This window comes from Synchiropus splendidus, chromosome 6, assembly GCF_027744825.2.
Source record: "Synchiropus splendidus isolate RoL2022-P1 chromosome 6, RoL_Sspl_1.0, whole genome shotgun sequence".
NCBI classification, from domain to species: Eukaryota; Metazoa; Chordata; class Actinopteri; order Syngnathiformes; family Callionymidae; genus Synchiropus; species Synchiropus splendidus.
Genome location: NC_071339.1, coordinates 3385865 through 3395315, shown reverse-complemented (window position 1 = coordinate 3395315; position 9451 = coordinate 3385865). Strand labels below are relative to the sequence as shown.

Genomic DNA, 9451 nt, shown 5'->3' with positions numbered 1-9451 from the left:
GTTCTGTGGCATTTCCAAACGCCATCATAACAATGTCTCCTGCAGGAAGAACTCATGTGAGGGAGAAGCACCTGTGTGCTGTGAAAAGGCTCGGCGTTGGCCTTTAAAAACACCTCAGTACAGATGTGCAAACACTGGAGCGCCGTCATTGAGCATGTACATGCAGAGTATCAACACAAAACCCACCTGCCCTTCAGTTTTGGACGCCTGACAACAAACGCAACAAAAGGCCTCGGGTGTTACGCCCAACCTGGAGGGGCCGCCACCGCCATCTATTCAGCCCCTGATTCACCTGCGCCGTTCAATAGATGCGCATGTTATTAAAAGCCTCAATACGGACCAGATCATAGTATTGTGAACTGACAAAAACGCTCCATGGAGAAAGGCTGATCGGGCTATTGTTGGAGTCCAGAGTCTGAGCACAAGACACACAGCAGCAGTGTGTTGATCTAATGCACATAGTGTATGTGGGGCCCTGCCTCAGGTCATTTACGCTCCAGGTTTGCTGCTGCATTTAGCTTGAGTTTACAGTGGAAGTGGAGCCTGGGAATAAAATGAAAACACGCTATAAATAAGTGCATTTTCTTTAACCTTAGTCTATAGCCACAATAGCATGTTGATTCAACCACGGTGGAAAAGCTCTGTAGCACGTTGCCACAGACAATATTTGACTCAATTAAATGCAAATATACAACTTAAATCTAAAACAATAACCTAAAAATACATTTTATTTTCACAAGATGGAATAACACGATGAATATATATGTTTACATGAACACTAATTATTTGTATTCAGACAAAGTATGTTGAATAGCATTTTGCACCAACTGACTCAAATGAAACAGACAGAAGGTTACTCCTGAGGAAAGTGTGGCCCGGGGGCCATATGCGGCCCGATGCCTGTATTTTCCTGGCCCGTTTGACGTCAGACTAAAACTATAATGTCCTAATTTTTCCTGCCTTTTTTTTCTTTGCTCTCTTTTAGTCACCACAACTTCAGCAGTCAATAACGCATGTTCTGGTTTTAAGACTAACATTTTTAGTCTTAAAACAAAACGGAAGTTTTTCCTTCCTGTATTCCTTCAAAATACATTGAAGGAATACTGAAAATATATTTTTAAATAAATTGCCTCTTTATCTTGAGCGTCTAGTCCGTAGTTGATTTATTTCGAATTAAGTGCATATAAAATGAAATATTTCAATAGGTTTCATGGCATAGCTACACTTCTTAAGGTCATTAATTACATTTCATCTTCTCTGGTTGATGTTGTCCTTAATTTTGCTTCGTAGACATGGCTGTCTTTCTTTTGGCATGTTGGCCCCTCACAACCGTGAGACTTCCTAATGTGGCCCTGTGGAAAATGGAATTGCCCACTTCTGTCATTGAGGACCTGCTCGTCGTAGGAAACGTGCGCTGCCTTGATCTCAAATGTAATGAAGGTGACACTCGCAGCGACCTTCTGAAGAGGTGCAGTGGGCTGACAACCGTGTTTCTGTGAAGCGGCGCAGGAGGCGGCGGCGGCGGCACTGTGTCAGCATGGTTGATGATCAACTCGGCCTTATCAGCGAGGCTGCCCTTCACGCTGCCTGCGCTCGATCAACACTGCTTTTTCAGCAGAGACCCACACATAACGCAGGTCAAGGATGTCAGGTTCCACCCGTTTTCTTTCTTCCAGACACGAATAAAAGACTCAGAAGTTTGTTTTCTTCGAGGAAAGAAGTCTTGAGGAGGAGGACGAGTGCTCGGTGTGTAAAAACGAACTACAAAATGTCAAGAAAACATAGCCATCGAATCGCGCCATGCGCAGTCCAGAGCTACTATTCTGTACTGCTGTTTTTTTTTTTTTTTTTAACAAAAATCCAACTCTTGAGCGTATGTTGGTCCGATCATAAAAAGACATGCACTGCCACCTAGCGGATGTTTTAAACGCTTAAGGTAAATGTGAATTTCAGTTGCAGCGTTCAGGCAGGTTTGTTAAAAAAAAAACCGCCTACTCATCTCTAATGTGTTTCAAAAGTACTTTTTTCTGGGAGGCAACAAAACACGTCGTGTCATACAACACCAGATTTTAATCATTGCTCAAACACTGATGCATATTAATATACAAATTATCGAACATGAAAAAGGGAAAGGGACGCACAGTGAATGTCACAAACAATGCCCATCACACGACACGACAGAGGGGTGAGACCCCGGCGGTCAGTCTTTGTTGAACATGTGGCGCAGCTGTCACAGCATGATGTAAACCTCTGCCTCTTTCATCCATCCAGCAGCTTGAGGATGCTCTCCCGTTCCTTCAGAGCTTTCCAAGCCTGGTCTTTCTCCTTCTTGGTGGGCGTGCGTTTCTTCTGCCTGGCCGCCATGATACGCCGGAATCCTTCCATCACCTCGTTGTCAGACACCCGGACCCTCTGTCTCAGCTCCTGCTTGCGCATCTCCTCTTTGGCGAGCCTAGGAACCGGGACCACAGTTGCCCACCAGTGCTCAGTGAGAGAGAGAGAGAGGAATGTCGAGATCTCTTACCGAAGTAGCTCCTGCTTGCGTGCTCTGTTGTGAGCACTGAGAGCTTTGAGCTCCGCCTGTCGCTTCTGCAGCTCAATCAGGATCTCGTCCTCCGAGTCTCCCCCTGGTCCAGGCCGCTCCTCTGAGTCCAGAAGACCCTGTGTTACCAGCTCATCCTTAATGCGGGCTTCCAAGGAGCGCGTGTGAGGAACACTGGAAGGACGAGCAGAAACACAACCACCGCGAGTCAGACACAAGCTCCGATGTTTGTGACCCCACTAGGTACAAAACGATCTCAAGACAATGCAAACTCACACTGTCACAACACTAAACAGACTTTGGTTCAACCTTTTAGAAACATTTTTATTTATTCTAAATATCAACATTCAGTGGATTAGTTACGTGAAACCAGTGTGGCACTCGGGAATTGGGTCCCTCCACTAATGATGGGTAGAAGAAAAAAAGCCATTCTCGATGAGGTTTCATGAAAGTCTGCCATCATTTTCAGTGGCCACTAGATGGCACTGTGTGCTGTATAACGTTTCATCTTTGAACAATTTCAAAGCAACCTCACATAACTTCTACACCAAGTGCGCCACCTAGTGGCGACTAAAAATGATGGCACATTTTCAGGAAACCTCATCAACCCATCACTACTCTGACTATTAACTAGGGATGCTCCAACCGATCGGTCACCGACCATGGTTTCAGACTGGTGAATGCCGGTCACTACCTGTCATTGCCGATCACAACAACTGATCACGTGTGACAGCTGGCACTCTGGTGTGTGACGCGTCTGCTCCTCCCGACTCGCTGCTCACTGGGCAGCAGCATGTCTGTGTGAAAGTCCTTTCGATCTGTCATGTAAAGTTTGCATCCTGCACGGGACAATGCCGCGCAGAGAAGCGCCTTCAAATGAAACACGCCATTTGACGGAGCGCAGAGAGTTTTCTGGGCTCATGAAAGTGAGACGGCTGGTTCCTCAGCAGCAGACCGTTGCTTAGCAACACCCGCCGGTCCGAGCACGACATTCGGAACGCCAAGCTAATAGCCCAAGAAATGAGTATTAATTTCACCGAGCTAGAGACGGAAAGAGAAACGCCTGGAGTGGAAGCTTTCATAAATGCAGTGCGCTCTGTCTCAGACTTGGCCCGTATGTAAATACTTGAGGGACATAGTAAAGTCTCTGGAGACTCACCAAGCTGCGACGTCTCACACCGAATTCAGTGTTCATCAAATTCATCGTTTGGGTGTAATTTAAAAGTTTCAATGGTTCACGTTTTCACATCATGTGCACAGAAGCTCTCATCATTTGGACTACAAATTCATTGTCAATCCATGTGACCGGTATCAGTGATGCTACTGCTAACCCATTTGGAAAATTACCTGAAAGATTTGGCCTGACTTCGCGGTGACGTTCCGGCTCCATCGGTAGCATCCTTACCGGAAATGTCTGGAATGGGAGAATCCTCCATGGGGGATATAATGTTCTCCTGGACACGGAAAAAAAGACGAGTGAACCCATCGTGTTCATGCTAGACACACACTTCATCCTGAGCCGCTGACTGACCTCCACCAGCGCCTGGAGCAGACGCTGCGTGAGTGGACCGAAGGGACAGCCGTCTTCTGGGGACTCATGTTGGGACTCGGACTTCTTCAGCAGAGAATCAACATCTACCACAGAAAAAAAACCATCAGGTCCAAACACTGCCCTCATGACCAAACACACTGGATTCACCCAACCTTTTGCATCCAGTTCGGACAGCGGCCCTGACATCAGGTTCTTCTTCTTGTCGTTCGCACGTGCTCCCTCCCTCTGCTCCTCCAGGAGATCCTCCTGAGCCCATCGCTGAGAGTAATGTTTTCCCAACACTGGAATCTACAGTTCAAGATTACTAAACATCAGATCTGATCACCAACTGAGCCCAGCCCATGTCATACTTTGAAGTACTCTGTCTCGTCCTCTGGGGCTTTCAAAAGTTCCTCCAGTAATCGGATTTCTTCGTTGGTGATATCCGCACAGTATGGCTCAACTGACGCCCAGAATCTGAAAGAGGAAATCGAACCAACGTTCAGCCACAACTCAAACCACCGAGAACATGCGTTGCCGACCTGTTGGGGGCGTCGTTTTTCGGCGTGCGAGGAATGTCCTGTGCATCATCTGTAAATTCATACTCCTGGACTTTAGGCTGGAGGTTCTTGGACTTGGGTCTGCCAGGACCTGGACCAGGAACATGGCTGCCTTTCCCCTCTAATTTGGGCTTTTTAGGTTTGGGGCGAGGTGAAACAGCAGGGTCCGGGTCTTTTCCCATTTTGAGAAAGCGCTTGTCTCCTTTCTTGTCCTGCCAGTCTGTGAGAATCTGCAACAGGATGTGGACAGCTGTTGGTGTCTCACTGTTAAAAACACTGGAGAACATTGTGAGCAACACCGGCCTGTATGACATGACATGACATGACATACCCAAATCAAAGCTCACTTCTGTGCTCCACATCACTCCTAAGTGTACTGGCATTAATCTCACAGACCTGTCTCTGCTCATCCAGAGCTCGGAGGCGGCGGCTGGCAGCGGACAGGAGCGTCTCCAGCTCCAGCTGCAGAGTGTCCAGCTCCTCGATGCCGATGCCATCGTCCTCAGAGCGGCCCAGCACCGCTGTGTAGCGCGGGCACACCTTCACGTGCTCCACGGGTTTGAAGTCGTAGTACTTCAGTGGGGGGCAGTCCTTCAGCTCATTCATGATGGCGCGAATCGGAGCCTTTTTTTTTCCCCGGGCTGCAACAAATCAAAACACATTCAAACTCGGTTCGGGTTAGAAATCGCATCGCACGCGTGCATGCGCGCGCATACACAAACAATTCAGCCCCACGGAGACCTGACTCGCGAAACCCATACTGAGAATATCATGCACGGATTGCAGCAACGCACCCAATTTAACCGCATAAAAACACATGTACGTTTTGAAACACCAAAGAAACAACATGTAAAATATGAATTAATCGCGATACAAATGGATATTAAAGAACAACGATACCTACCTTCAGTGAATGGCGGCCATGATGGAAAAGTCCATATTGCATCTAACGAGACTGAAGTAATGCAGGCCACGGCGCTCAGCGTTTCATATTACGAATACCATCCATTTACAGACAGTATGTGGTAGCGTTTTTAAAAAATAGCAACGTAAGGAAATACAAACCCGCTTGATTTATCGTTTAGCGTCGCGGCTTCCGTCGACTCAGGAATGGTACGCTCCTGGAAGAAACCACTCGGCGTAGACATTTTAATCGTCGAAACTTTGCCCTAAAACTAGCATTTTTCCATAAAGATGATATTATTTTGTTGCTATACCCTCAAAATAAAAAGAAAAAGATGTGAGTCCTACTGAATGAAGCGTCTTCATTAATCTCACCCCTGCTCCGTCGAATGAATGGGATGCACCGCGGTGCGCCCTTTTTGCTGTAGCACACAATCGTAGTGGGCGGTTCCGTAGGAAAAGCAGGGCAGGCGTCCCGACCGGGCTAGCTTTGTGAGAAAAACAAGCGCACCCAGTCTTCAGCCGACGACTCTGGATTTGCGGAAGAGGAAGACCAGGCGTGGCTGAGGTACTTCCGTCTTCTACAGAGCAAAATGGTAAGCTTCCTGCACTTGATGTGCGATTTACCTTTTTATTCCAGCTAATATGCCAACCATTCGGGTTTACGTACACAAGCAGGATGTGTGGCCTGCGCCTTTTCGATTTCTCCGACATGTTTTGGCGACGCTTGCAGTAGCCAAATGAAACATCTTCGACCCCGTTTTCGCTCCTGGCTTCTGCTCTGGGTGTTCCGACTCCTCATTCAGCTGTTTAACGGTGGACTAGCTCGAACTGTATCTTTTTTGAGTGTAATACATCTAGCATTGTGACCTAGAAGTCTGATATAGTATTGAGCGCAGACGCGAGAGACATGCACCACAGTGACAGCCCAGTCTAATATGTATATATGGGACGCTTCAACTGCACACTTGCGTTTTGTCTGATGATTCTAGCATCAGGTAAGCAGAACTTGTCTTCCTCCTCAGACCGCGACTCTGCGTCCGTACTTGAACGCGGTGCGAGCCACCCTGCAAGCGGCCCTGTGTCTGGAGAACTTCTCCTCTCAGGTGGTGGAGCGCCACAACAAGCCCGAGGTGGAGGTCAGGTATGTCCCACGCTTTCTTCTGCACTGGCGGCTCTGGAGCTGTTTGCAGTTCAGCTGCAGCTGTCACACAAGCCCCGACTTGTGTTGGGGAATCTATGAGGGGAGAGAAAACACATGCATGGACATGCTGCAAGGCCTTAGTGGTATTTTGAACTGATCACTGCATTTAAAAAATATCTATATATCAAGGCATTGTTTACTAAATTAGCTCTGCTCTGATTCTACATGTCAAACTAACTTAGTCAGGGATTTAGGAACCACTGTTGGTCTTTTTGAAGCCTTCCAGTTATGGAGTTTTTATTTTTGAGACATTATTGAGAGTGTATCATTAAAGCTGGGTATGTTGACATGGACACGGCTCATGGATCAACTTATGTTGGTGGTCACAGGAGCAGTAAGGAGTTGCTTCTGCAACCTGTGGTGATCAGCCGGAATGACAAGGAGAAAGTCCTGATCGAGGGATCCATCAACTCTGTCAGAGTCAGCATCGCTGTCAAACAGGTGGGGTTCCCCCCAGAGATTGTTGTTATTGTTACTGTTGAATGGAAACACAGAACAGTGCCGATCCAAAAGGTTCTCATCTGTGTCTTCTGACTGCTCGCAGGCCGATGAGATTGAGAAGATCCTGTGTCACAAGTTCATGCGCTTCATGATGATGAGAGCAGAGAACTTCTTCATTCTGAGGAGGAAACCAGTTGAGGTGAGCGACGCTAACGCTGCTGAGCGTGACGACGAACAAATGTCCTTTTTTTTTTCTCCACTCATGTGTCTCCCCTCTCTCCCACCCAGGGATATGACATTAGCTTCTTGATCACCAACTTCCACACGGAGCAGATGTACAAACACAAGCTAGTGGACTTTGTCATTCATTTCATGGAAGAGATCGACAAGGAGATTAGCGAGATGAAGCTGTCCGTCAACGCCAGAGCTCGAATTGTGGCCGAGGAGTTCCTCAAGAATGTAAGGAACTGTACATAACAATAATAATAATAATAATATGTGAATGAATTCGGGACTATAGAGCACACCAGAATATAAGCCTCACCGGCTTAAGAGCAGCGGTGCTGTCTGCACCGTAGAAAGGTCAGTGATTTCCAGGTACCTGGCTAAAAAACACATGAGGATCACTTCTAAAGTAGCTGTGAAAATGACAGCATCAAGACTGATTCATGAAACAAATGCCAATATGATTGAACTCATCTTTTACTTCCATTAAAGCACTCAAAATGCGCAGTTTTTGCCCGTGTGTCTGAAGCTCCGCCTCCACAGCTGGTCTCAGCTGCTGCCTCTTGTCTCTAGTTCCTCCAGGAGATCAGCTGTGGTGGGAGAACTGTAGAAATGTGGGTGAGAAGGGAGCATTTGGGGCGTTTCAGTGTAAATAAAACCCCTGTGATTCCCTGATGTTACAAGGCTCACTGTTTTGGCGGCATGAAGCTGGTTTGCCTGCAAAAATGCACTTAGAGGGAAGGAAAAAAGTAGGGGCTCATAGTCCAGAATTTACGGTAGTCTGTCACTGTGGGGATTTCTTTGTGTGAATCTTTAATGCATCTCATTTCCAAGTCTTCTTCCGTGCACCTTGAGTGATCTAACTCTGCTGACTCAGCCTAAGTTTCTCCTCATGACTACATGCACACATTCAACAGGAAGTGGAATTTCCTGCTGGTTCAGAGGAAAAGGCAGCTGAAAGTTGCCTGTGAGAGATCTAATCCAGCTTGAAGTGTGCAGAGTGGAGTACAGCGACTTTCAGCACGAGCCTTTAGATCCCTCCGGGCAGTTTCACTTCTTTTTTCATCTGTGCCCACTGATGTTTTACTCACCGTCCGCTCGTAGGTCAAAGACGGGGAAAGACTTTGTTGCACGCTGACGCTGTGTGAGATCACTGTCTCTGCTGGATGTTTAAAAATAACCATCCAGAGTTTCAGGTCCGTAAGAGGCCTCTTTGTCAGCACTGAGAAGTTTTCTCTTCTCGAAGCAAATGTTGAGGTTGAACAAGTTTGCATGGATTCTCATCGAGACAGTGTGGTGAGCAAGCTTCCTGCAGAAGCCACAACCGTGTAGGTGTTGGATTGAGGTGGATGGTGGGTCACTGACGCCAGTTTTGCAGCATAAAAGTGTTGCTGCTGAACTGTGATGTCGGCCCCTGGTCGCGGTGTTTTCATCCCTGATGCTCTGCTTCCCAGCAGCCCTTTGATCTTCTCTCCCCTCTCTATGTCTCTCTCTCTCTCCAGTTCTGATGACTGTGTCATCCAACAAGTCCCGCAAAGTTGTATGGGCCAATCAGGACTAGAGGAGCGCGAGACAGCAACAGCCAATCAGAGGAGAGAAGCGCCAAACCTGACCAAGCAAGGCGACAACGTCCGTCTCAAGTGTTTTCCTGTATTCATGAGTATCATCGCGTGTATATAACGAATTATTTACCAGATTCATATTTCTGCCTCTTAGAACAAATGCCTAGTCAAAGGCGGGTCCTTAAAGTATTATCGAGGCTGGTAGCCATGACTACAGGCGTCTTGAGACCGTTTTTGTCGCAAGCTTAAAAAAATAAATAAATAAACATTGAGGCGTTTTTGTATCAGTGTACGACTGTATGAGCTGTAACTGTTGTCAATTCAGTTGAGAAAAGTAAAACAAGAAGCCCCTATGAAAGATGCCAAACATTTCTGAGCAGGAAATAAAAGAGTTGTTTTTACATGTTGGGCTGAGTTGATGTCTTTTGTTCTGCGTTAGCTTGTGAAAATGGAACGCTGACTGCTGCTCTTCAGCGCCCTCTA

The 9451-nt window shown here is 47.0% G+C and overlaps 2 protein-coding genes across 2 annotated transcripts; one reads left to right on the top strand and one right to left on the bottom strand.

Annotated features, from left to right (window-relative positions):
* Nucleotides 1-2055: 2055 nt before the first annotated feature.
* On the bottom strand, nucleotides 2056-5836 carry tada3l (transcriptional adaptor 3 (NGG1 homolog, yeast)-like). The gene is made up of 9 exons (XM_053867625.1): nucleotides 5538-5836; nucleotides 5030-5274; nucleotides 4616-4863; nucleotides 4445-4550; nucleotides 4247-4382; nucleotides 4074-4177; nucleotides 3890-3996; nucleotides 2525-2716; nucleotides 2056-2452 (listed from the first exon to the last, which is right to left on the bottom strand). Exons 2-9 carry the CDS (start codon nucleotides 5237-5239, stop codon nucleotides 2260-2262), a joined length of 1296 nt encoding a protein of 431 aa, XP_053723600.1. The 5' UTR covers nucleotides 5240-5274; nucleotides 5538-5836; the 3' UTR covers nucleotides 2056-2259.
* Nucleotides 5837-5996: 160 nt separating this feature from the next.
* LOC128760320 (actin-related protein 2/3 complex subunit 4) lies at nucleotides 5997-9234 on the top strand. The gene is made up of 6 exons (XM_053867626.1): nucleotides 5997-6132; nucleotides 6562-6680; nucleotides 7070-7181; nucleotides 7285-7380; nucleotides 7470-7640; nucleotides 8909-9234. Exons 1-6 carry the CDS (start codon nucleotides 6130-6132, stop codon nucleotides 8912-8914), a joined length of 507 nt encoding a protein of 168 aa, XP_053723601.1. The 5' UTR covers nucleotides 5997-6129; the 3' UTR covers nucleotides 8915-9234.
* Nucleotides 9235-9451: the final 217 nt, after the last annotated feature.

What these genes read in the sequence shown, in the direction of transcription:
- LOC128760320 (XM_053867626.1), top strand. An exon ending in AAGCCCGAGGTGGAGGTCAG is followed by an intron (nt 6,681 to 7,069) that starts GTATGTCCCACG and finishes TGGTGGTCACAG; the next exon opens with GAGCAGTAAGGAGTTGCTTC. An exon ending in TGAGGAGGAAACCAGTTGAG is followed by an intron (nt 7,381 to 7,469) that starts GTGAGCGACGCT and finishes TCTCCCACCCAG; the next exon opens with GGATATGACATTAGCTTCTT.
- tada3l (XM_053867625.1), bottom strand. Translation starts at nt 5,239, where the DNA reads ATGAATGAGCTGAAGGACTGCCCCCCACTGAAGTACTACGACTTCAAA. An exon ending in AAAAACGACGCCCCCAACAG is followed by an intron (nt 4,551 to 4,615) that starts GTCGGCAACGCA and finishes TTCCTCTTTCAG; the next exon opens with ATTCTGGGCGTCAGTTGAGC. An exon ending in GTCCGAACTGGATGCAAAAG is followed by an intron (nt 4,178 to 4,246) that starts GTTGGGTGAATC and finishes TTTCTGTGGTAG; the next exon opens with ATGTTGATTCTCTGCTGAAG.